At 42.1% G+C, this 25,100-nt stretch overlaps 4 protein-coding genes across 9 annotated transcripts; 3 read left to right on the top strand and 1 right to left on the bottom strand.

The window, feature by feature from the left end:
* The first annotated feature begins 5,895 nt into the window (after window positions 1-5,895).
* On the top strand, window positions 5,896-14,000 carry h6pd (hexose-6-phosphate dehydrogenase (glucose 1-dehydrogenase)). Of its 2 annotated transcripts, none has more exons than XM_076037167.1 (5): window positions 5,896-6,240; window positions 9,962-10,628; window positions 10,882-10,999; window positions 11,079-11,348; window positions 11,567-14,000. In XM_076037167.1, the coding sequence occupies exons 2-5, from the start codon at window positions 9,987-9,989 to the stop codon at window positions 12,901-12,903; spliced, it is 2,367 nt and encodes a 788-aa protein (XP_075893282.1). In that variant the 5' UTR covers window positions 5,896-6,240; window positions 9,962-9,986; the 3' UTR covers window positions 12,904-14,000. The 2 variants fall into 2 exon arrangements, with proteins under 2 accessions (XP_075893282.1, XP_075893281.1); XM_076037166.1 differs by lacking the exon at window positions 5,896-6,240 and adding an exon at window positions 9,397-9,545.
* A 2,075-nt stretch (window positions 14,001-16,075) lies between these two features.
* rbp7b (retinol binding protein 7b, cellular) lies at window positions 16,076-17,225 on the top strand. Its single transcript, XM_076037196.1, has 4 exons — window positions 16,076-16,231; window positions 16,477-16,655; window positions 16,761-16,862; window positions 16,954-17,225. The coding sequence occupies exons 1-4, from the start codon at window positions 16,159-16,161 to the stop codon at window positions 17,011-17,013; spliced, it is 414 nt and encodes a 137-aa protein (XP_075893311.1). The 5' UTR covers window positions 16,076-16,158; the 3' UTR covers window positions 17,014-17,225.
* Window positions 17,226-17,255: 30 nt separating this feature from the next.
* Window positions 17,256-20,143, top strand: cenps (centromere protein S). The gene is made up of 5 exons (XM_076037197.1): window positions 17,256-17,469; window positions 17,612-17,735; window positions 19,479-19,512; window positions 19,601-19,667; window positions 19,786-20,143. Exons 1-5 carry the CDS (start codon window positions 17,440-17,442, stop codon window positions 19,894-19,896), a joined length of 366 nt encoding a protein of 121 aa, XP_075893312.1. The 5' UTR covers window positions 17,256-17,439; the 3' UTR covers window positions 19,897-20,143.
* tardbpb (TAR DNA binding protein b) lies at window positions 19,754-25,080 on the bottom strand. 5 transcript variants are annotated; one of them, XR_012928266.1, is made up of 6 exons: window positions 24,323-25,080; window positions 23,529-23,692; window positions 23,293-23,442; window positions 23,015-23,218; window positions 21,290-22,347; window positions 19,754-20,621 (listed from the first exon to the last, which is right to left on the bottom strand). XR_012928266.1 is itself a non-coding variant. In XM_076037176.1 (5 exons), exons 1-5 carry the CDS (start codon window positions 24,561-24,563, stop codon window positions 21,856-21,858), a joined length of 1,251 nt encoding a protein of 416 aa, XP_075893291.1. In that variant the 5' UTR covers window positions 24,564-25,080; the 3' UTR covers window positions 20,691-21,855. The 5 variants fall into 5 exon arrangements, 4 of the variants coding, with proteins under 4 accessions (XP_075893291.1, XP_075893293.1, XP_075893292.1 ...); XM_076037176.1 differs by lacking the exon at window positions 19,754-20,621 and having other exon boundaries at window positions 20,691-22,347; XM_076037178.1 differs by lacking the exon at window positions 19,754-20,621 and having other exon boundaries at window positions 20,691-22,347; window positions 23,015-23,185.
* Window positions 25,081-25,100: the final 20 nt, after the last annotated feature.

Raw genomic sequence — 25,100 nt, 5'->3', positions numbered from 1 at the left:
TTTTTTTTTTTTTTTTACCCTTCTTCCTTGACCATCCTCCAAGTAATTGCCCGAATCCTCCACATCTTGTCCTGGACTTGTCTTTCCCACGGCTGGTAAAGGAGGGGTCAAGTAGGTGGGGGGGGTCTGGTATGAATATATGACTACTAATGAGACAGCTCTCATAAAGAACTTTGCACTTTGTGTATGAATATGCAACCACAAAGAAGATCAGACAATGGTATATCCTAGCAACTGTTGTCTGGAGGAATTTCAGAGTCAAGTCTTTTCTCTGAAGCACCGTGTACTTGGAGAGACGCGACCCTCCATCTGACAGTGGAGCACAGTCGGCCATCCTGACAAGGACCTCGCAAAAAAAAAATCAAGTGAAGAGGCGGACATTGTCTTGTCCGACGTTTCCATACACGCACATTAATCACACAAGAGGCAGAATGAAAGATGTGGGTAAAATAATAGGTTAACAAGTTAAGTGTGGGTTGATTTATGGATCTCTGACCTCCAACTGACAATCCCAAAGGGACCAACTGAATTTTAGTAAGTACATGTCGCCTAAGGAACATGTGGAAGAGAACACCGTCTATGTCTGCATGCTGCGCAAATCCTGTCAATCGACCAACAAATGCAAAAGGAGTATTAATATCTTTCGTCATGTCAAAGTAAAGTTATTAGTGAGAGAAGCACATTTGAATTATTTCCTCAGAAACTTTTGATTTCACAAATATTGATGGACCCAATACAATTCACTGGCAAGGGCAGTTCATTCATTCATTTTTAGGAGAATAAGATAAATGAATCGTACAGATGTAACATTTGTCTGTGTCTGTGTAACATAAATTGTCTTCATCTTACAGCCATAATCTTGAAAGACAAAAACCTTGATAATGTTTGTGTGTGTTATGCTTCCAGACCCCCACATCCTTTGCTTGCAAATGGTCCGACACTCTTTCGTTTTGGGAGAACCACTTGAAGGGAACCTCCATCCCCTGCGCCTCTAACAGCCCCTTTATCTCCTCTGTTTATTGGTTTTGATACACACTGAGGTGCGCCGAGGTGTTATTTCCAAGTGTGTTAACGCCGCTCGCCAGAGAAGTGGTTTCTGTTGTCGACCAGTTTTCAAACGTGTCAGAGGTCAACATCCTTTGTATCACACAAGTATGCAAATGCCTCCATTACAATACAAGCTTCTCTTCAGCCACCTATACAGAGCGCTGCCTGCCGCCTGAGAGCAGACTGCAGCCTCGCAGCGCTGATGAGCCCTGACGCCCACCACACCTCCTCTCGCCCGCCCCAGCCGGGCTTTGACGGCGATGACAACACAAAAGTGCTTCACACTGGGGGCTGGGTTTGCATTTTGTGGGTCACTGAGCTGTGGCCAAAGCAGCAACGCCGTGTCATTCAGACCCTGCTCCCCTCACACCCACAGCTACCCTCACACTTACTGCTGTGGTATCAGCAAACATAGAGATGGAACAGGCACTGGGGGGAAATAAAATGCATCTGTTTTCCACCATCTCAGCGAGACTTGCCCCCCCCCGAACCCTTGTTAGGATGTATTCACGCCTTCATTTATACATCCTGATGACCACAGTCTGACCAACACTGACGGTCGATGAGAGTATGAATTAATCATTAGTAAGTAACGGTCACATAAATAAAAGCACATTTACAAGTTAAAGTTGTATTTAATATTTCAATGAGAAACTTAATATAACATATCATTACATATACATACATATTTGCAGATGTACATATATATATATATATATATACATATACATAAAGTTTATTATTATGATGGTAACATAATCTTTGTTACAAAAGTACTACATAAGTAGTTCTTTCACTTTTGAAGTCATTTCTATTCAACCTCCAATCAGATTTAGTTGAGACAACGCAAAACTACAAACCTTTAATTTCAAGTGTGAAGATTCTACCCACATCACATCGAACAATGCAACAGTCAATGGAATCAAACACAACATCAAAGATTTTTAACAGCCCTGCAGCCTTTTCCACGGCTTCTATAAAAGCCAGTCCTGGTTTGAAAGTGTAAAAGCAAACACCCTTCCTCCCCATAGGTTTGGATGAGCCCATGAGGAAAGAATTTTCCAACCACAAAGGAGTGTGTAATCTTTTTGCTCATCTTACAGCGAAAAAGAAAAAAAAAATTACAAGGCAGAGGCTGCCCTTCATAGCCAAGTATAAACAATCAGGCGTAACAGTAAAAACTGTAGATAACTCAACAAAGGCAGCACTATTTGATTCACTACTGTACTGTAGTTTTATAGTCTTAAGATAGCATATGTCGATAAGGCCCACAAAAGTAAACCACAAGCAAAACTCGCCTGTTTCATTGGAAGTCCCTAATCTCTGCATGGCAACTTTGAAAACAATAAAGTCTTTCATGGTATCAAAGCAAAAACTAACCAAGATAATGGGAAACATCTCCCATAACAAGTGTGCTACCTAGGAAAAAAAAAAATCCCCAAGCCATCATCCTTTAATGTTCCCTAACACACGTGATTATCTAAAAGCCTTTTCAGCCTGCGCTTTACTTCTGTTCTGAGAGGTATTGTTTATTTCCCCCCGCTCGCTATCCTCATCCCCTTCCTTTCAAAGGCTCCACATCCCGCCTGCGTTCAGACCACCACCTCTGGCAGCTGGAATTCCGAGTGGGTGTCATGTCATGTATGTGGGCCACGGTGTGTTGTTTGGAGCAGAAACAAAAGAGAAGGAGCAGGCCGGGGCAAGCCACGAGAAGAAAGGAAATGTGAGAATCCGCAGCGGAGAAGGCAGAGGACTGCTCATACATTGCACGGGTTAAGTCGCTGTGGCTTCATCCGGATCAGCCGTGGCTGCCTGCGTTAAGGCCAACCTCACGCATCAAAGGGCAGCTGTGAAGGAACTTGAACACTACCGGCACGAACGGATATTTTTTGCAGGAACGCTTAAGATGGATAGTGGAGAGGATTGTCTCATCTTTGAAGTGGAAACCGTCGTGATTACAAGAGCCAATTAGTAATAATCACCACTTTAGGAGTAACTTGAAGGGAATGAGCGGCACCCAAAACGGGCCTGTTACCTTTGCCCAGAGTTCTCGTAGGTGTGTAACAGGTTGCGTATTCTGATTCACCGCAGTCTGGCATCACTTTAATCCCCTTCGTCTGGCAAGTAGGAGTCAAGGGACCAGGCATGAAAGTGAGATCTCTTCAGTAAAGAGTCGCGTTAAATGTAATGGTGTTGGCAGGGAGGCCTAATAAAGATGACAGCACACATTCATATTCATTCGTTTGTGTGCTCAGCTTGACGAAGTATGCCTCACGGCCTTAACAAAGGGGAGGAAGGAAGCCAGAGGCTGTGAAGAATGCCTGTGAGGGGGAGTGTGGGGTGACAACACACACATAGTTAAAGCACACACACACACACACACACACACACGCAGTGGGCCTCCAGCTTGTGGTCTCTCTTGCCTGGAGTTACAGCAGTGACAGCTGGGCTAGCACACTCCGCATGTGCCCATTCTGATCTTGGACACACACACACACACACACACACACACACACACACACACACACACACACACCCCAACAGTCTGTAACACACACAGGATGCTCCATCCTGTTTACTGTTTACAATTCACAGTGGGACTTGGTCCACTTGGGAGGGCTCCTCAGTCTGTTTATTAAGTAGCCAGTGTTTGAGTGTCGTGCTCTGTGTCTGTATGCGTCTGTGTATTTCAGCGTTAGGCTTGTGGGTTGCACAACACGTTGGGATTAATAGTGACTTTATAATTTACAACAACAGTAGTCTGAACAAAAGCTGCATTAAACGATCGTAACTCAGGGTTTAATCAGCAGGTTCAGTTTGCAGTTGGGCATAGGTAAATATTGAGGTGGTCCTGGCACTTGACAAACACTAACCCAAGTGGTAAAGTTTTGTATTTCAAGTTTCACCGTTGCATATTTATATAAATGAGCAAAAACTGGCAGATATGGTTGAAATGGGATTTGCCAGATGTGTCTTGTGGTGACACAGTGTCAAGTTAAAGCCAAACAAATTAATTGTCGTAGTTGTACTCAAAACCTGAACAAAAGACAAATGAACATTTTGCAGCCTCTAGATCATCCATCAAATAATCTGAATGCTTCATTACAGCAGCTGTTTTGAAATATGTACTGTATATTTTGAGTGGGCGCAGTGCCCCTCAGCCAAGTGTTTGTGCTGTATGGCCACAACTGTTTCGACAAGTGAAAGGGGAGGAGCGCAGAGGGCAACTGGCAGTGTGGCCAAAAACACTCAGGTCATTATTTCGCCAAAAGGGGCACCTGCTTTGTCTGAGGTAGGCCAGGATGCAGCGGGTGATGGTGTTAAACAGCTGAACAATGCAAAAGCCCACAGGAGCTGATGTTTAGGTCAGGTCAGCACTTTGTGTCGTTGTGTCTGTTGTGTTCATATTTAAAAAAGAAACAAAAAACGGCTGAGTTTTAGTTTTTTTGGTTTTAGTTTCTACAAGTGACAACCGCTTGTGACTACCTTTCTGCTGAAAATAAGTAATCAAGAAGAAGATTGCATTTGAATGAGGTTCAAACAGACGTTGAGCTTTGAGGATGAGTCAGGCAGGAAGCGGCTATGCTACACAAAGACCAACAGAGGGCCCTCTTGATTAGTCTACATCGGCCCCCAAGTGACATACAACAGAACATGATAAATGCACAAATAAAACAAGATGTTTTCTGCTATGCTGTTGTCTCACAGTAATTAATGATTAATACTTTTTCAGCAACTCTGACCATGAGGAACCACAGTACTATGCATTTACTATACAGTACTATTGCATTCTACCTCTCCATCTCCACAGTCTTGTACCTCTGCTCCACACTGGGTTTCGATGCTGTGACCTCCATGTTGGGAGTCACCGTTGCTCCCCACAAGACCGTCTTCAGCGCTGATGACAAAACAACTATAAGCAGGGTCAGTCCATTGCTTGCAGCTTACCCATGGTTGTTATTGCTTGAAGTGGATTTATTTGAACTATGCTGTTGTGGAGTTAAATATATAAGAGGATCATATTTGTGAGGGCGGTTATTTTAGAGTGTCTCAGCTTTGAGGTCACATTCAGTACATTTTCAGTACAAAGAAAAATTAAAATGTATTGTTATTAAAAGTGTAAAACATCCAACAATGGCCATACCTATTACTGATTACAGTGTAGTTGTGCTGCAGTTGAAAAAAACAAAAACAAAAACATATCGTATCAAGAGTACCATAGCTGTGGAAAAAATTATCCAGATGATCCTGCAAGACCTCTGGTCAGTTCACTCCAGATTACTCTGTCACAACTGTTTAATTGTTTTTGCTAAATTATCAACAAATGTTTTATTTCAATTATTTAAATATGTTACTTTTTTTTTTTAAAAAAAACATACATACCTACATTTCAAAACCTTTACTTTCTTACTTTCATCTGAGTTAAGGAGATGAACCATACGTTTCCTTTCAACTGAGTTTTTTTGTTTGTTTGTTTGTTTGTTTTTTTAATAATATCCCTTACTTTTACTGAATGTGAATACTTTTGACACTTCTGTTCATTGCTTTCCACACCTTGCTTTCTGTTCCGGAAACACTAAAACAGGAAGTGACAGAGCTACTGTAATAACTCTATGTTACACTGTACTCTTGTTGTACGGAACGAGGGTTTATATTATAATAAATACCGTACGCAAGGATGCGGTACAATCGTTTTACTAATGGAACATTCAACAACCTACAGACTCAAATAATCAATCACGAACTGAACTCAATGTTGACATGTCGTATGCAGTCCAAACCAGCTGAGCACCGAGTACTCGATCAAACACTCCACGGCTACAAAACAAAACCTACAGAAGTAAGATAGGGCATTTGCAGAAAAAGCTACGCTAATATTTACAATATTTAAAGATGTCCCGTCTAGCTATCGTTAGCCCGATTACCAATCAGCGAGTATCGTTCATCGACACAACAAAGCAAACCGGAAACACAACCAAACATAACGTGTAAGGCAGAGCCATGGCTGTAACATAAGAACAAACCCTGACAAAAACCTGTCTCGGAACTACTGACTAAGTTTTCGTCGACAACCTTGTTGACTTACATGTTAAAAAAAACAAACGTGACGAATGCCGTAAGCAGCGCCCTCTGTCGCCGCAAAATCTGTCACCGGTTGGAGCGCAACGCCAATGCACCCTCAACGTGAAACAGGTTCGTAACGACACGTGTTGGGTTCGTATCCAGCGATTTTTTTTTCACAGTGCTGTGCGTGCTCTTTTGCATGTGCGTCGCTATATTTATTTCCTACGAGCCGCCGAGTTGACGCCGCTGCGGTGGAACTGTGTGCGTTTCTGTGTAACGGCACAGGAAGACATCGTTGACAGCGCTAGCAGGTGGAAACGTGGGTTAACAGACGTTTGTTTGGGGGATTTATACCCTCTCTTGCAGAACTACCAGGAAGTTAGCAAAATGCGGGTTCTCTCTCGATATTCTTGGAGATATAACACGTAAAGCTACGCTGAGGTCGCTGGAAGAGGCAATTGAACAAAGCATACGTTTGTAGACATTACTGTGGGGCGGGGAGACGTTCAGAGTCCTGTGTAGTACAGCGGTGTGTTCAGGGACAAGTGTGAATTCCAGTTGGCTCGCCTCCACCACCTCTGCACCATAAAAGCTAGTTTCATTAGAGCAGTTAATTTCCGTGTTCCGAGTGTTTAAACTGAGCCTAAAGCAAGTGTATTAGCAAATAATCGTTAAACATGGGCTCGAGCTTATAGTTTCTAGTTTTTGTTCCTCAAATCACCCAACTGTGACTATTGTTTTTTACCCCCACTCCAATCCAACGTCACTTCAGCAAGTCAAAAAGGCACAAAAAGTGTCACAAAATTAATCAAAATACTTTCAAAATTTGTATAACTGGGACACATTACAGTATATACAGTATGCAGGATTTTTTTTTGTTTGTTTTTGGATTGAGTGTAAATTAAATAAAGTTCATATTCATGTTCATTCATAACACAAGCTAATTGCATTTACCAACAAGAAGCAGATGCTTTATATTTTCTGCATAGCTAAGTTGTTCCCGAACAACGGAGTTTGCACTGTATAAGCTCATTTGCTAAAGCTGACATGCTTGAGCTTCCGGAAAAAAGCTAAACTGGGAACTTACTGAAACACTTTAACACACTGTGGTAGCCTGTCTTTATCTCTACAACAACCACGTGCATGTGAAAAGGGGGTCAGTCGGCAGAGGTTTTATGTCTTCAGTAAAAGGCCACTAGCTGTGTATTACTTTGATATTGTCCATTAACCAGAATTTCATGCAAGAATCCCTCATTGTCATTTTTACTCCATTATAATCTTTATTATCCAGCAAGGAAATTACGTTTTACTTTGTAATGTTAAAAATGTATGTGAACGTAAATGTTTTTTTAAAAAAATCCATTTATTTATTTCTTTTTTTAAGATAATACAATATATAGATTGTGCACTTAAGACACAGGAAGAGACACAGTGACTCCTGTCTAAATCTGACTGAATTCCGAATCCAACATTCACTGGAGTTTTTGTACTCAATTACTGTGTGACAGGGCTTTAGCCCCAAAAGGCATAACCTTTTCAAGTAGGTTGTTTAAACAACAAAGAAGATGGAGCATAGAATATTATTTATTTCTGCACTACTTCAGGCCTGTTTGATCTGAACTAGAACACAATTTCAAAATACTCTTTTGAATCCAGTCCAACCTGACTAGTACCAGCAAATATTGTCTGGCGTGGGTTCAGGGGTCCACCAGCCAAAGAGGAAGGTTGAACAGATGGTGATGATGATCATGCCTTTCGGGACACCATGTTTAATGGAGCCATTTCCTTTTCCTTGAAAGTGTTTTTTTTTTTTTTTTTTAACTTCCTGACTATTGTGAAGTTGTGCATTGATGACCACATAAGCTTGACAAAACTTTCCATTTTCATGTAGATAACAATTCTGATGTCCTTGTTTGACCATGTTTTTATTGAGTTAGCTGAAGCCCATTCATTTGTGGAGAGACATGAATTCATTTTGATAAATATTGAAATGATCCGAAAGAATCAGCTCAGTTTGTTCTTGTTCTGAAAGAAAAAAATTAGACAATTTAGTGCAAAATCGTATTAGAGAGCATTTTTACTCTAGCGTTTACCGTTGAGATAATAAAGCTTGTTTTGGAAGTGATTCAGCTGTTGGTAAACCTGGCACTTTTGCCCAGTCAATAATGAATAGAATACATCCCTACAGCAATGTGAATAGACTCATGATATCTTCCCCGAACCACTCGGCTGTGACAAATCTGACCTCAAAGATGCAAAGACGGCATAGCAAACCATCTTTGCAGTGCCTTAGTCCTGAATGAGACCTCTCAGTCAGTATCTGTGGGCAATGCTGTTGGTTTTTATTGAGCATCTTGACTATTGTTTAAGATGGGGATTTTTTTCATCACAGTGTGCAATTATTTATTGCATGATCATTTACAGAGCGGCCGTTATCATGGGTATATGTCGTGGTGTATGCCCTTTTCGATGGTTGATCGAGCCAATTTTCAGTGTAAGACTGGTCTGATAAAAGATTTTCTGTGCTGATGGAAAATAAAAGCAGCTTGTGACCGAGACGGAATTACATGCCTTGAAAAAGCAGAAAATGTCAAAAGATTTGCCACAGAGGATGAAATGAGACTGTGAACGAGGATCCTGTCCTTAATGGAATTATCATCTAAATCTGAATAGTAGGAGCTCTTATCTTAAGTGTAGTTTTTAACTATCAATTGTTTTGTTTGTCTTGTCTTGAGTTAATGCTCGTATCAGTTTTACATAAAATGTAGTCATTTTTTTAAAGTCACTGTTTTAAGAATATTGTTTAAGTAGCTCAGAGGTTGCATTGAATCAGGGAGCAGAGGTGAGTTGGCCTTTGCTGTTTGCTTGGCTGTTGCGTAAACATTTTTCAGATTCAGACGCGGCATTTTACTTTTTTGGTCTTTCTAATTTTTTATTTTTGCTTTGGTAATCAATATTCCTCCCAACTCTTTTCATTAGGTTTCATCACCTTTCTATTGACTGTCTCTTTCTGTTATTTCGGGAGGTTGGTAAAAATATTTAACATCAAATTCAAAAGCCTGGTTTCTTTTTTTTAATATGGCCACATCCAAGGGGCTGATATGTCGACTATGTTTTTATGCAATTATGATCTATCAAACAGTGTCCTCATTTACCATACTTGGCAGCATCCATTATATACAAATAGAAATGATTTGCTCACGAGAGTCTTTCAGGCTTCTTGTTGGGGTCCTTGCGAAATCATTTGGTAGGACTTTCCCGGCATTTAACTGCAGGACTGTCATACTGGAAGCTCAAAGCCCCAAAGCAAAGTGCAAAGTCTGTCGACTGCTCTACAATGATACGCTGCTCATTGCACTCATGACAGCGTCAGGAAACCGCATCACTCGCTCTCAGAGGACCTAGGAAATTGTTGGAGAAGGAGATATTGCCAAGTAATGTATTGCTTTTCTATTTAGCTTTTGGAAGTAGCTTAGACATCTGTGCAACTACTTGTTTGTAGCTGCAGTATAGACTTTGCTTCATAGGAGTTGCAAATCTTGTTGTTTTGAGTATATGTTGAATTCTCTAAATTGTGAGGAATGTTAATGAGTTTTAGCATTTTGGATGTGATGGCTGTAAAAAATAAAAAACAGGACTTTTAAAATATATATGTTTTTTGTATTTGTATTGTTTTATGGTTGTTTACATGTTTGAAATACATAAATTAATAAAATAAACTATTTTTATGTATAGCTGTAATGATTAAGTTATGTATGATACACATCCTACAAACATATAATAAATTGCTCAGTTAGTTCTGCCGTTTATTCCTCTATGTTTGTTTTCTCTTGTTGCTTTGTTCATGCAGGAGTCTGAAGACTGAGGACCAGAGGATGGCTGCCACTGTGTTCCTTCTCCTGGTCGCTCTGTGCGTCCAGGGAGCAAAGACCATTGAGAAAGCAGATTCACAAAGACCCGGACACGTTTCAGTGGTAATAGTCGGTGGCACAGGTGACCTGGCAAAGAAGTACCTGTGGCAGGGCTTTTTTCAGCTTTACGTCAACCAGGTCAGCAGCGGAAACAGCTTTTCCTTCTACGGCGGCGGGCAGTCAGCGGCCGACACAGCCACCCCGGTCCTCTTTGAGATCCTAAAGGGGGTGACCTGCTCGGAGCACGTCTCACTGGAGCGCTGTGCAGTTCTCAAAGAGCAGTTCCTGAGGCTCTCAAAGTATCGGCAGCTCAAGACCATAGAGCAATACCAGGATCTGGCCAAGCACATTGAGCAGCAGCTTCAGCAGGAGGGAATGACCGAGGCGGGCAGACTCTTCTACCTGTCCGTTCCAGCCTTTGCATATGCAGACATTGCTGAGAAGATCAACAGCAGCTGCAGGCCGAGCGGCGGGGCGTGGCTGAAGGTGGTGCTAGAGAAACCTTTCGGACACGACCTCAGGAGTGCCCAGGTTCTTGCGTCTCAGCTTGAGACGTCACTGCGAGATGAAGAGATGTACAGAATAGACCATTACCTCGGGAAGCAGGTAAGTGCCCAGCATGATGCGTTTGATTAACCTGGACATCTTGCCTCCTTTCATGAAAATGTGTCTTCTTTATGCTATCCAGTCGCAAAGGGCGAGAGTCCTTGGTCTTCGTTCACCTTCATTTAATCAAAAATCTTTTTTTTGCAACCCAATTCTGAAAAATGCATCATTTTTGCAAGGTGCAGGGTGGGCGATGGAGGTCTGCATCATAGCCTGTTGACTCTGTGTTATGTCCTTTTTTTCCCTTCGAAAGGTGGTTGCAAAGATACTTCCTTTCAGAGTAGAAAACAAGAAATTCCTGGACCCCATTTGGAACAGACACCACATAGAAAGAATTGAGATAGTACTAAAGGAGACATTGGATGTTAAAGGTGAGTTGCATCTAAACTAACTGCAGTGACCTGGAAACTGAAAACTAACAACTAAAAACTATGTTGTCTTCTCCTGAAGGCCGTATTTCCTTCTATGACCAATATGGGGTGATCCGAGACATTATACAGAATCACCTGACCGAGGTCATGACCCTACTGACCTCAAGAATTCCAAAGAACCTGAGCAACACTGAGGAGGTCCAGCAAAACAAGCTGCATGTCTTCAGGTCCCTTCTGCCGCTGGCAAAGAATCAAGCTGTGGTGGGACAGTACCAGTCTTACGCATCAGAGGTGCAGCAGGAGCTAAACAAGACCAGAGGTCACATCACTCTCACACCAACATTCGCAGGTGAGGACTGATCCCTTAACCTGTCACGCCACATTGAGCATTTTTTTGTCTCCATCTGGGAAAAAGCTCACAAAAGTATTTGTAAATAGGAGGCAAAACTTTAAAATTGCTTCCTAGTTTGTCCAAGAAAAAAAAAAAAAAAAATTCTCAGTACCGATAAATATGAGAAGATTGTCTGTAAGACACTTTCACCCCTCTGCTATCTTTGTGTTTTTCAGCTGTCTTGGCTTACATCAGCGACCCCCAGTACGAAGGCATCCCCATCCTTCTCACCTCGGGGAAGATGCTCGACGAGCGGGTGGGCTACGCCCGCGTACTTTTCAAACACGACGTCTTTTGCCTTCAGAAGCACGACGGCGTCCACTGCAAGCCCAAGCAGATCGTCTTCCATTTCGGCCACGGCAGCCTCAAGTATCCCGCTATCCTCGTGAGTAAGAATCTATTCAAGCCGGCCGTGGTGGACAGCGAGTGGAAGGAGGTGACCGAGCACGGCGACATCGACGTCCTGGGTTTGCCCGTCTCCGACTATTACGTGCAGACCCCGGCTGAGCAGAGGGAAGCCTACTCGGAACTCATCGCCGACATTTTTTCCGGACAAAAGAACAGCTTCATCAGCACCGAGAACCTGCTAGCGTCCTGGCGCGTGTGGACGCCCCTGCTCGCCAGCCTCGCCGACGCCTTCCCGCGCGTCTACCCGGGGGGTGCGGAGAACGGAGACGTGCTGGATGTGAGCATAAGAGCAGCAGAGGTCAGTTACCACAGAGAGGCGGTGATCATCGGCAAAGAGCAGGCAGGTCCCGGCAGTTTCCAAGCCATACAGGGCAAGTTTCGCAACGACGAAATGGTGTCGGCCTGGGCCGAGCAGTTGGTGACCAGGCTCGCCGCCGACCTCCAGGAGGCGGCGGAGTCGGCGGTGCGCGAGGGCGGAGTCTTCCACCTCGCCCTCTCGGGCGGCTCCACCCCGCTGGCCCTCTTCCACCGGCTGGCGCGCCACCACTTCTCCTTCCCCTGGACTCAAACCCACGTCTGGTTGGTGGACGAGCGCTGCGTGCCACCCGCCGAGCTCCAGTCCAACTTCCGCAACGTGCACAATCACCTGCTGCAGCACGTGAGGGTGCCCTACTACAACGTGCACCCCATGCCTGTGCAGATCGGGCGGCGCCTGTGCGAGGCGGAGGACGGCGGGGCGGCGCTGTACGAGAGCCAGATCGGCGAGTCGGTCAACGGCTCCCGCTTCCACTTCGTGCTGCTGGGGGTGGGACACGACGGCCACACGGCCTCGCTCTTCCCCGGGGCCAGCCCGTTCGATCACGGGGAGAGGCTGGTGGCCCTCATTGAGGGCCCCAGCGAGCCCCGCCGGCGCATGAGCCTCACCTTCAAGGCCATCAACCGCGCCCACAAGGTGGCACTGTTGGTGATGGGCAAAGGCAAACACGAGCTGGTCACGCAGCTGAGTCGCGTGAAGGACGTCCCGGAGAAATACCCCGTCACCGCCGTGAAGCCAGCCGATGGCACTTTAGTTTGGTACATAGATTACGACGCACTGTTGCTGTAAGAGTTCCCATTTGTCACTCTCGGCCAGGCGTTGCTGAGGGGCTTTCGTTGCACAGAATTTGAATGACCTCGTACTTTAACTGCATTTTCCTGCAGGGAAATCTTTCCAAAGTTTTAAAGAAGAAAACTGTGATGCACCTACATTTAAAAATGACATACTTTACAGAAAACAATATGTGACATTCATTCTTATTTACAATCCGTTTTGAGCATATGCCATTATTTTTACTGTGATTTAATAAAAAAGAAGCCTCTAGTTTAGTGTGAGATGTGTGAATGAAGCATTTTCCAAATTCCAAGGCATGTACAATCACCTGTGTGCAAACACAATGCAAATCCACCAAACTGCTGCGAGACCTCAGGGGATTTTGTGAATGACCAAATATTTGGTTAACAGTGTGATCAGTACTTGACCTGATTGCAGTGTACTTTTGTTTGGATATAATATGTTTTTTCTTTATTATTATTGATTTAGAATAAACCCCATTCCTGACACTCACATTCCAACCTCCTGATCCAAAGTGCCTCTTCCTTTTTAGGATGCACAGTGGCTTCCTTAACTGGATGTAGGGGTACAGATGCGTTTTGATGGCAAATGTTCTTTTTTTCTTTTTGGGGAGGTCTGGAGTGTTATAACTTCAACTTTTGAGGTACTTTCTTTCATATGTACAAAGAGGGAACATTGCACAGCTATGATAGAAAATACATCATGAGATACAGTGCAACAATTGTATTATATTACTCTATATACAAAAATAAGTTACAGACTTAAAGGTGGCTAGAAAGTATTGACACAATGTCTTCAAGACAAAAACATGGACAATGCACAGAATAAGCAGTGTATTGTTTATTATGTTTAAAGTGCCTTTCTTTTCCAACCAGAGTTCCATGTTCTCCAGAACAATTGGGATCGTCAAGTGTGAACAATGCACAATGAATAGTTATTAATCCATAATATCTGAAAAGTGGTATCCAATTTGACTTGACTGTAATGGAAATGTAAAGTTTAGAACAAGTTACATTTTTCCGGCTGGATTGTCTTTGTCTTCGGCATTGACTGTAGGTTTCACCAACAAATAAAAATAAAAACAGCTTTAACATCTGCTCTGGGCTATTATTTTGAAGTGGGCTTTAAAACGTGAGGAGGATTAAATGGCTTTCCCTTTTTTTTGTTCCCATGGTTTTAGGTTACAGGTGGACGCCGGCATGAAAACCGCATGAAACTTTAATATGCGGTGGATCGGATGTCAACAGTGGGCAGCTGGGCTGTTAAATCACTCATTGTGGCTGCTCAGGTCTATTGTTGGTCGTCTGTTGGTCAGCCAGAGCCCCCCTCTCACCATGACAACACCTGGACAGTGATGAGAGGTCATATTCATTTAAAGCTAAAACACTGAAGGTCCAATGTGCAACATCTATATGAGTATTTCAGCATCAAATAGGGTTGGAAGTATGAAGTCACTTGATGGCTAAGAATAATTACCAATATTTACAAAAGGAGCTGTTTAGATGGTTGCCATATTTTAAAACCACAAAAGTTCAGAATGTGGCTCTGCTAAGTGATTTGGGACGTGAACCCAGAGTCACAACTGGTTTAAAAAAAAAGTCGTGAGATTGGGCAGGATGTCAGAAACCTGAGACTCCCCCGATGCTTTCTAACCACTCGTCATACAGTGTTATCACTATATCTAGCACACTGGTCCTTTAAATAGTGATGAATTCTGGTTCCCTTAGTGAGTTAGGCAGATCATTTTACTCAGTCCACCAAGTGCAGGCTCTTCATGATTCAGTCATATTAAGGCCTTGTTTGATTAGGAATTCCTGTTTGTATTGTCTTAAACGCAGTTATTTTTAGTGACCTTATCTAAGGTTAAACATACAGTTTTGTCCATTGTGAAATGCCTATAGGTCCATTTAAATGCCATGAAACCAGCTTTCAAGTGGTACCAGACAATAATAAGTGTGCCCCACCTGTACTGCAAATGGAAGCCACCATCAGAACTAGAGACATGTAGTACAGATCAGGAGTGGTTCTAACCTGTGAATGTACAGTACATGTTCATATCATACTGATGCTGCAGCCGACCTGTTGAACATTTTTTCATGACAGTCCTGTAGTCTTGTTCTTACACATGCTGATGCTGTTAAAGTCAGAATGACGGTGCACAGTCCATGTCCACATGAAAGCAGCCCAAACATGTGATAGGAGGCCCAGAGTGGCTGAGGAACCAGGTCTAATAACGTGAATATGACTGAAAAACCTGATGGAACAAGGTAAGAGACAAGGGAGGGGAGGGAAATTAAGTCCATGCACTTTATATATATATATATACACACCATTTCTTTCCTTCTTTTTTTCAGAATTCACCTGAAGCCATAAAGGACAAAGCAATTGAAGCAGACAGGTTGTTCAGAAGGGGCTGCTTGCAGTATCTGGAAGATTTGGGCCTTGTTAACAAAGCAGACAGACGGCATTATTAACCCTTCAATTCAAGCAAGCCAACAGACGGACTTGTTTTAGTTACCTTCCCAGAACGTAGAGCTGAGGAACCAGCACAAGTGCGGTGAACATTGCATTTACTATTTGACTGCACATTCGACAAATTAAAGACAAAGCATGACATGGAATAGAAGCAGAATGATTCCGTTTGGTAACGCTTCAAAACAAAATACACTTACAATTTTAGCCTCCGCTTTCTCTGTATCCACCTGCTGCCGTGATAAGCCAAAAAGATGAGCAGGTAAAGGAACATGACATTTTTTTTCTACAGTCAGATCAATGCTGCAAGGGCGGGTTTCCAGCCTGAGAAGTGGCAGCCCCACTGAACGTGGGCGGCAGTGAGGATTACGTTTCACCCCGCACCTGTACCAGACTTCCTGCTCAGTACTGCATGACCTTGAAGCCCAATATCGGCACGTATGTTAAGCCTAAAGATTAGCTTGTTGTGTTTTAACTCACTGAGTACTTTTACATCATGGTTCCTTTGAGCGAACCCCATGATGATTGAATTACTTATGTTTTCTTTTTAAACATTAAGACCAATGCTTTCCTTTAACTATATCCAAAAAGGGAAAAAAGAAAATCATGTCCCACCCCTCAACGCCCCTACTTTGTGTATTCTAAAACGAGATAGAGCCAGCGACATATTACCTTTGCCCTATGTTCACAGGATGAAAAAAAAAAAAATCCATCGGATCACTCCGAGTTTGTTCAGTCACTGTGCAGTCACGACTACAGAACGGTTGAACGTCCAACATGCCTGTTGACTTCAGTGGAACATGGGAGCTTCACAGCGCTGTGAACTTGGAGGGATACATGGTAGCACTTGGTAAGGGTCGCTGATTAACATGAAATGTATGAATTCTTAACTGAGATTTTTTTTTTTGCCTTTAGCTAAGGGTTATATTAAAACAAGTGCAAAGATTTGTAAATATAACATGACAAAGGGTACTCTCTCTGTTGACCTTCTTTTAGTGATGTTTACAGTAAAATGTACTCTTTTTTTTTTTGACCATACAGAGAGCATAAAGCAAAGTGACTACGGCTTAACTCTCCTCTCATTTTGCCACGCAGGTATTGATTTTGCAACCCGCAAGATTGCCTCACTGTTGAAGCCCCAGAAAGTGATTAAGCAAGACGGAGACTCTTTCACAATCAGAACACTGTCTACATTTAGAAATTATGAAGTGTCATTCAAAATTGGGGAAGAATTCACAGAAGAAACTAAAGGGCTGGACAACAGATCATGCCAGGCAAGGGGGAAAAAACATAGTAACAACAAAATTTGTGTCCTTCAAAAGCTGATGTTTTGTTCAAATGTTCAAACTTATTTTAAAGCAGCTTTTCTTCCCTGTTAGACTGTAGTGACCTGGGAAAATGACAAGCTGGTGTGCGTCCAGAAGGGAGAAAAGAAAAACCGTGGCTGGACTCACTGGATTGAGGGGGATGAGCTTCATCTGGTATAAGAACCATTGGTTAAATACTTTTTCCCCCCTCAATTGGTTTTCCCGCCTGAGAAGTGAAAATGTACTTCATATGTTTTCTTTTCAGGAGCTGACTTGTGAGGGTGAAGTCTGCAAGCAAATTTACAAAAGAAGTCAAAGATCTTGAATTTGCCAATTGAAACTGTTTCATGCTAGACTTACATTATATTTGACGCAATTATCTGTACCTACTGTGCAAAAAATAAATAAAAATCCTCGGACGCAGTCGTGAAAGCATGATACATGATAGGTTTTTAAAACCTTAAGAGTTGCAGTACCTCCTCCATACCACACGGTGGTGGTACAAATAACACTCATCAATAAAGGAGTAAAACGTCACGTGTTGTTGGTTTGTTGGTGAATTTCTACCGCGAGTTTTTGTTTCTGCTGTCCGCTTCACGCAAACGACTATATTGTCGTTACCGCCTCGTTTTGTGTAGTTCTTTGCAGGGGTTTGTTTTTTTTTTTTTTTGTGAGCTAATTTGTAGCATTTTAGCCAAATCTCTGGCGTTGTTATCCCGCTGTGCTTCGGCTTTTTTTTTGCTCTCTTAAAATGTCAACCGACACAGATGAAACGCATCAGGTGAGAAATAGCTCAACGCCGCGATAGATGCTACATTTTAAAAGTTAAACTACGGTGGGATTTGTCTTTTTCTGTTTACACGTGACGGCCTAAGAGCGTTGCGCTGATTGAAACGAGTGTGGTTGAACGGTGTGGATTTCAGAGGCTGAAGGCGGCCGTCCACTATACTGTGGCTCGCATCTGTCAGAGGATCGGAGAGGAGCAGCGGAGAGAGTTCAGCAGGCAGACCATCGCTGCTATCGCCGAGACGGTGGTCCGACAGAGTGGTGGGTGGCCGCGCAATTCAATTCGAGTTTATTTGTATAGCACAATTCCATAGACAATAAAACCAGCTGAAGCATTGATAAAGTACAATACAATAAAAATGGGGGGGGGGGGGGGGGAGACAATCAAATATAATGCAGCAAGTAAGGAGAATTTACACTTATGAGTTCACTGCAGTGAACAATAATGTTTTTTTTTTCAGCACTGATTCAAAGGCACCAACAGTTTTAGCAGACCTCAAATCTGCTGGTTTGTTCCACAGATGAGGAGCAAATTAGCTGAATGCTGCCTCACCTTGCTTGGTTCTTGTTATTGGTAAACACAACAAACATGTTCCAGATGACCTAAGGCACGGGTGCCAACCTCAATTACACAGAGGGCCAAAATGTAAAACTTGGACAAAGGCCAGGGCCGACATTGATATTTATTGAAAAAAAAACTTCCTCGAGATAGAACAGTGAACCTTTTTATATAGACCCAAACTAGCTTTGCTTCAACCTGAATATGGAACAAGCAAAGCTTAATACTAGACAATAAATGACTTAATATTGTACACATGCAAAACCCTATTAAAAAAAAAAAAACCCCACTCATCAAAATGATAAAGTGTAAATAAAAAATACAGACTTCTGATTTAAATTTCAACAGTAACATTTTCCCATTGGCTAATTATAAATTTAAAAATATAAATCAACAATAAACCAGTAATAAGTCATAATAATATATCCTTCAATGAACATCCTGTCCTAATTGTGGTGCCAAAATACCAGCAGAGCATTCTGAGATTTGTAGCATTAGCGATACATGTGCTGTGTAATGCTGGTGGGCCAGCTCTAGTAGTTATTTTGTATTGCCTTACGGGCCAAATGTAATCACACTGTGGGCCAGAGTTTGACACCTATGACCTAAGGGGTCTGGATGCTTCATAAGGAACTGATAGATCAAGTATATATTTTGGCTCAAGACCATTCAGCGCTTTATAAACCAGCAATTTGATTTTAAAATCTATTCTTTCAATTCAATCAGCCTAGCTAGCGCTTAAAAAAGTTGTCCGATTATTTATATATGTTTTTGAATTGATTCACTGTTGTCTACTAGAGTCCCGTTACATTTACAACAGGTTTGCTTTGGAGCAAAGTTAACTGGGTGCATGGTAGCAATTCTGTAACGTTTCTCTTCATTACACGTGTGTATTGTTTGATTAAGCTTGACTTTTATACATGTACAGGTTAGACACCTTTAGCGTCAAATAATATTCATATCGAGCTTCTCTGCACTATGAGCTCTATCTTTGCATCACCAATGAAGTGGTCACCTGTCACTTTCATACAGCTTAGTGTAAAATGAGAGTGTTACTTGTGCATCTGTCAGCTAATATTCATAAGACACACCACAGACAATGTTGACAGTTCATTAGTGATGGCATAAAAACACATTTATTATTATGACGTTCGTCCAGTGTTCATAATTGCAATTTTTTTTTATCAGGCAAAATCAGTTGACACAATTGCCCTGAAGGTTTGTTTTCTTTCAGACATATCTACGTTTCATACACATATCGAAATGGTTACTCGAAGGCACAGATGGTTATTCTGTGGCTTGTTGCTCATTGGTTATTCATCAATGGCTGCTGAATTTGCCCTTAGATTAACCTTTGAAAGAAATGTAAAATAAACTCATGTTTACATTCCACAATAATGTGGGAAAAAGTACAAAAATCATTTCTGGAATTTTTTTATTTTCAGATATATTTGGCAAAGATCTGGAGGCTTTTGCAAGGTAAGGATAGTTGGTCATCATGTGTATTATAGGGATTTTTTTTTCTTCTTTTTGTTAGCATCCATTCACCCGCACTTAATATTTTCAGACACGGCAAAAGGAGAACAGTGTCTACAGATGACGTAAAGCTTCTGGCTCGACGCAGTACTGCACTGGTGAGTTCTCGCCGATCCAAAATCAACTGACACACTCCACCCACACATTTCCACGCTTGAGTATATATTCTACTGCACACAGCAAGTTTAATGTTGGATTTGCCTTTATTTGTTTCAGTCCAAATATATACAAAATAAAAGCGAGGAATTGAACCGGGAGCAGGATTTGGAAAAGAAGAATAAGGGGAAGAGGAAGAGCAGAGACACAGATGAGGAAAGCAGGGAATAGAAAGACAGGCAGGTGGATCTGGAGTGTCTCAGTTCTGCCTAGTATTAAGATACACAGGTATTAAACTGGGCAATACATGGCATTGAGTTAAGTTTCAATAAAAATAAAAAAAAATACTGCATTTAAACTTTTAAGTTCTGTCATCGTTTCAGAGAAGGCTTTGTACGCCTCTCCGACTTGGGATCTACAAATATCAAATGTGGTGCAGCTGGCACTGTAAGCAAAAAAGATGTTCTAATAAAATAAAGTTATAATTTGCAAGAATTGATCATTTGATTTCCACAGTACCTGCTTAAAATGCCTGTTTCTAATATGTGTCAGTGGCCATAATTAAATGACTGCTTGCACACACATCCTACAAATAGTAACGAACTTAGAAAAAGAGCACTGCTTATGCCAGATCACATGTTAAATGCAATTCAATGATACCATATAAGGAGCCACTAGAAGTCAGATTTGAATTAAGAAGAAATATCCCCACCACCATTTGTAAGGGTTACCAATGTGTTGTCTGGAAAGAACACATTGCTTGGAAAAGGTGATGCGAGCGATTGTTAAAAAAATTCAGTGCGACAAGCCATTGAAAGCAGCAAAAAGACAGTACTACCCCATGTCATGTCTGAGAAGGCCACACAGTGTAAGTGTTGCAACTTCCATCTTCATCCTTCAGAACAGACTTCAGTCAGGGTTCAAACGGAGACCTCGACCAGCGGAGCCCAAGGTCCCTAGATATGTGGATCGAATTAGATGCTTTTTTATTCCACAAACCGACTCCAGTAAATATCAACTATGCATCTATTCAAATGAACTTTATTAGAGAACTCCTTTCATTTGACATGTTTTTAAGCACCTCACAAACAATAAGAGCTACCGGGAACCATTGTACACACCACTCCACGTTCTCACACTATCACTCGCGTCCCCCAGAGTCTTCAGCAGGTGTCATCCACATCAGAACACACTTAACAGATCAGTTCAAGAACATGAAAGCACACACCATACAGCATTCAAATCAGATAATATAAGCAATACAAATATTCATCACAACATTCTACTACATTTGATATTTCAACATACTTAAGAGTAAAGGAAAATCTTGTCAAGATTTAAAAAAAAAACAAACAAAAACAAAATCTTGAAGTACTTATTAATGAATGTCCATGTATGGGAAGGTGCACGTGGCACCTGCAGCTTCCACTCACACACTCAGAAAGCAGTCAGATTTGGGCTCTTTCACCGCACATCCAGTCCCGTTTCACGCTTCTCTCCGTTCGCTCACTCATCGCTTCACTCTTCGCCACAAGCCATCCGCAATCGCACTCATCAGTTCTTAAAATGTCAGTTGCGCAGTTCTTCTCATTTTAAAAAAGTGGATAAAAATGAAAACACCCACCGTCTCTCAGAACATGCGGAGTGAAGCCGTTCTTTGATGGCATTGCACTAACAGGTGGGAAGAGGGACAATGATACCGAGATCAGCCCAAGAATGCTGCCAAAGAGGAGCTTCCTCGCAGGGAAATGGAAGAGAGGTGAACTGCAGAAGAGATTTCAATGAAGGCTTTTCCATAGAACTTGACTACAAAAAAAATGTTGCACTTAAAACATTTAGGTTTCAACCAGATTCTTCCCAATGCAAGATTGCCTTTTTAACTGGTGAAAAAGCCAGATAGTGGTGACTCACAAACATTCATGCATTTTCTAGATGGTTATATCACGTTTCACAATACATGCATTAGAGAATCCAGTTGAAATAGATGCAAACGAGACAGCAAAAATAGCACTTTAGTTGAACATCCTGGTAAACAAGTCACTTCACTCTAACTTAAATCTTTAGCATCTTTTCAAAATGTACAAAACATCTTTCAAAAAGGTTAACTTGTCAGACACGCATCAACACCAGAAATAAACTTTTTGAAAAGACTCATCCTCGTCACAATACTTACCCATACAAACACTTAGCTTACATACCCCACCCAGATGACTTAGAATCCATACTGGACCCAAACCCTGAGCTAAAGCCACTACCACTCGTTGCAGAGTTTGACCCTGTTCCCCAGCCGAGGCTGGCCGAGCTGGCGCCGTAGCTACTGCTGCCTGTACCGAAAGACTGACTCTGGTCCCTGCTCGAGCTCGTCCCACTGGAGGTGCTCCCTGACGTGGAAGTCTGCTGCTGGCTAGCCAACATACCCATCATACCCCAGCTACTCTGCAGAGCGGCCTGAGCGGCAGCCATCATAGCTGGGTTAAGGCTGAAGGAGCCAAAATTGGCCAGACTGCTGTTACTGCTACTCCCTAGCCCACTGCGGCTGCTCCCAAATGCCTGAGCTCCGAAACCATTCCCAAACCGTGTTGTGCGATCATATTGCCTGCTTCCATGTTTGGGTTCAGCGTTTGAGATGTGAACACTGACACCTTTAATGATCAGGTCCTCTCCACAGAGAGACTGGGCGACCTGACAGAGAAACAAGAGAGGTAAGCAAAGACATTAGTGCATTGACATTTACAGACATTGCATAAGAAAAAGAATAATTGTATTATCGCAACTTATCATTTTGAATGCAAACTCATACATCATATATATAATCCGAGCCCGACTTCATGTCAAGCAAGTTTGCACAGGCGCAACAAAAGAGTTTCAAAGTGGCAATATTCTGAAGAAAAACAAACCCTGGTAGTCAATCTGAAAGGTGTTTACAAGTAGCAGTGGATGAAGAATGATGAGGGGACATAGGCACACTTTATATTAACTAAAAATTATGACATTTCATCATGTTCAACAGAAAACAATTTGTAAACAATTCCTGTGAAAAATAACATTTGTTTTCCCAACGCATCAGAACAATGCTTGTTAAAATGCAGTGCCACATAATTGTCACAAGCATTTCATGTTCTGTCTTCTTGCTCTTTGGGCTTTACGTAAACAAAAAAAAAAAAATCAAAAGATAAATATAGTCTGGTTTCATTTTTTGGAAAAGAATTTGCAAACATCAGAATTCATAATGAGTTTAGGCTTTTTTTAAATTCTATATTCAATTTGAGCACTCAACACTGTGTCTTTGTGCCGCATTTGGCTTGAACCATTATGTTGTTCATCTTAACGAAATACTTTAATATGTTACCTGATCATCCCCAAAAGTGACAAAAGCAAAAGCACGGAATGGCTTTGGAATGAAGACATCTGTGACTTCTCCATACTGCATGAAAAACTGTCGCAGGTCATCTGTGGTCATATCTTCGGTGCAACGGCCCACAAACACTTTCCTGCTCCTCAGGGGCTCATCCAGACCTTGCTGTTGAAAGAAAGATGGTGGGAAACCAGAATACTACAAGTTAATGAGTATATAAGAGTCATCGCATAGGGATACCGTAATGTGTGCAGTTTATGCATGGACATTACCAGATTCACCTTCGAGTTAGGAAGCTTGCAATCACACCATCTTCCGTCGATCATGTGACGTTGCGAGATCACCTTGTCTTGAGCGTCATACTCTGTGAACCTCACAAAGCCGAATCCTTTGGAGTTCCCAGTCTTGGCTTCTCTTTTTACCTGCAACATCGAACAACTAAGTACTTATGGAAATGATTTTACAATCAAAACCAAACACTGCTTTTAGTTAGACTGCATCTTTTTACCTGAACCATGATGACTTCTCCGAATGTGCTGAAGTAGTCTTTGAGGTCCTGCTCAGATGTTTTCCAAGGGAGGCCCAGAACAATTAGGTCAGAGGTCTTCATGTCACCTCTCTTCATTTTCACAGCAGAAGATGCATCAATTTCCTCCATCTTTCTCTTGTTGTCTGGTGAATAAAATAAAAGATGCTCTATGGATAACACTGCGGCCAAAATAGTACAATTGATAAAAGAAGGCAATGTTTCCCCTAATTTGCTGTGCCTATATATCAGTATATTGTAGTTGGACATGTTTACATTTATAATGTTTAAAACCATGCAATTAATTGCTATTAACATGGTTGTTATGGTTTTCATCTTTTCTCTCTCGCGCTACAAAGTTCCTGCCATACGTCAAAAATGTTCACATTTAACTGCAATTGTTTAAATGTGGTTAAAAAAATAGTTTGAATACTAATTAAAATATTTTGTGAAAATGTTTGGGTTAGGCGAGTATTCATGCAGTCTAAAAACTCAATCCTAATAATGTTAATACGATTTTTCAGAATCGCTAATTCGTGAATGTGTTATTTTTGTCATAATAATCATGGGGAGTGTTTAAAAAATTCAGTCATTTCTCATTTTAACTGAAGAGGAACTCGGGGACACGCGTCTGTGGGCGTTGACAAACACTGTCACGTCAATTCCGGCTAGTTTACAGTTCCGAAACTACATAAATAATATATATCGATGTATCGGTCAATAGCTGTGTGTTTCGGGTTACAATTAGATGAAACGTTGGTTTCATAGTTCGTTACCTTTTGGGTAGTTCACCACATACACAATATTGCCCCATCCGGTTTCTGGCGCGTGCAGGATACCCTCCACGAGACGCACTCCTCGCATGCACTGAGACACGGGGCTCCGGAAGCGAAGGCCACACGCTCCGGGGAACTGGGCAGCCACGGTGGAGAGCAGCACTGTCCCGTCGTCCTCTGCAGGGATCTCCATAGGTTCTTCATTCTCCTCTTCGGCCACTCTTATGTATCCTTCGGCCATGTTCGCGCAACGAAAACACCGAGCTCTGAAACTAAACTACGCTGGAGATAACAGCTAACTCGCTAGTTGCTCAAAAATAGCTGCTAACCTTAGCAGAACACGGCAGGACGAGTCACGCTAGTTGTTTTGCTTACGAAAAAAGTAACTTCCCAACAAGAATAGTGTTAACAAAACGCGCAGGAATACGTTCAACCTTAAATTACGAATATTATTGCGCCGCATGTGCCGACAAGCTTGCCCAAAACTCACGGTTCCTTTGTTCGCGGCGACAGGGAACCTTGTGTTGTCAACAGGACGACCGCTCAACGGAGGCGCTGCACACGATAGTCACCTACTAATCCGACACGTTTTTCTCAAAAATTGTAAGTCAAAGGAAATTAAAATGTTGACTCCAGTTCAAAGAAATCATTCGTCTTGTCCCAGACGCAAACAGAATATTTGTCAACGCAGTGAAAACTGGAACCACCATGCAAGGCCTGCTAAAATGGCATTACCCAAACGCAAAGGGAAGTACGTCATCAGAATGGAAGGTTTCAC

Source organism: Nelusetta ayraudi, unplaced genomic scaffold (assembly GCF_046127955.1).
Source record: "Nelusetta ayraudi isolate G7.1 ecotype Tasmania unplaced genomic scaffold, CSIRO-AGI_Nayr_v1 ptg000050l, whole genome shotgun sequence".
NCBI lineage: Eukaryota > Metazoa > Chordata > Actinopteri > Tetraodontiformes > Monacanthidae > Nelusetta > Nelusetta ayraudi.
Note: the sequence above shows the minus strand (reverse complement) of the source record. Positions and strands in the feature narration are given on the sequence as shown.

Coding starts and splice junctions, on each gene's coding strand:
- tardbpb (XM_076037176.1), bottom strand. CDS start 24,563: ATGGCCGAAGGATACATAAGAGTGGCCGAAGAGGAGAATGAAGAACCT. Junction 23,693..24,322: donor TGTGGTGAACTACCCAAAAG/GTAACGAACTAT, acceptor TTTATTCACCAG/ACAACAAGAGAAAGATGGAG. Junction 23,219..23,292: donor CTAACTCGAAGGTGAATCTG/GTAATGTCCATG, acceptor ATTAACTTGTAG/TATTCTGGTTTCCCACCATC.
- h6pd (XM_076037167.1), top strand. CDS start 9,987: ATGGCTGCCACTGTGTTCCTTCTCCTGGTCGCTCTGTGCGTCCAGGGA. Junction 10,629..10,881: donor ACCATTACCTCGGGAAGCAG/GTAAGTGCCCAG, acceptor TCCCTTCGAAAG/GTGGTTGCAAAGATACTTCC. Junction 11,349..11,566: donor TCTCACACCAACATTCGCAG/GTGAGGACTGAT, acceptor TGTGTTTTTCAG/CTGTCTTGGCTTACATCAGC.
- cenps (XM_076037197.1), top strand. CDS start 17,440: ATGTCAACCGACACAGATGAAACGCATCAG. Junction 17,470..17,611: donor ACACAGATGAAACGCATCAG/GTGAGAAATAGC, acceptor TGTGGATTTCAG/AGGCTGAAGGCGGCCGTCCA. Junction 19,668..19,785: donor CTCGACGCAGTACTGCACTG/GTGAGTTCTCGC, acceptor TATTTGTTTCAG/TCCAAATATATACAAAATAA.
- rbp7b (XM_076037196.1), top strand. CDS start 16,159: ATGCCTGTTGACTTCAGTGGAACATGGGAGCTTCACAGCGCTGTGAAC. Junction 16,232..16,476: donor GGGATACATGGTAGCACTTG/GTAAGGGTCGCT, acceptor TTTGCCACGCAG/GTATTGATTTTGCAACCCGC. Junction 16,656..16,760: donor TGGACAACAGATCATGCCAG/GCAAGGGGGAAA, acceptor CTTCCCTGTTAG/ACTGTAGTGACCTGGGAAAA.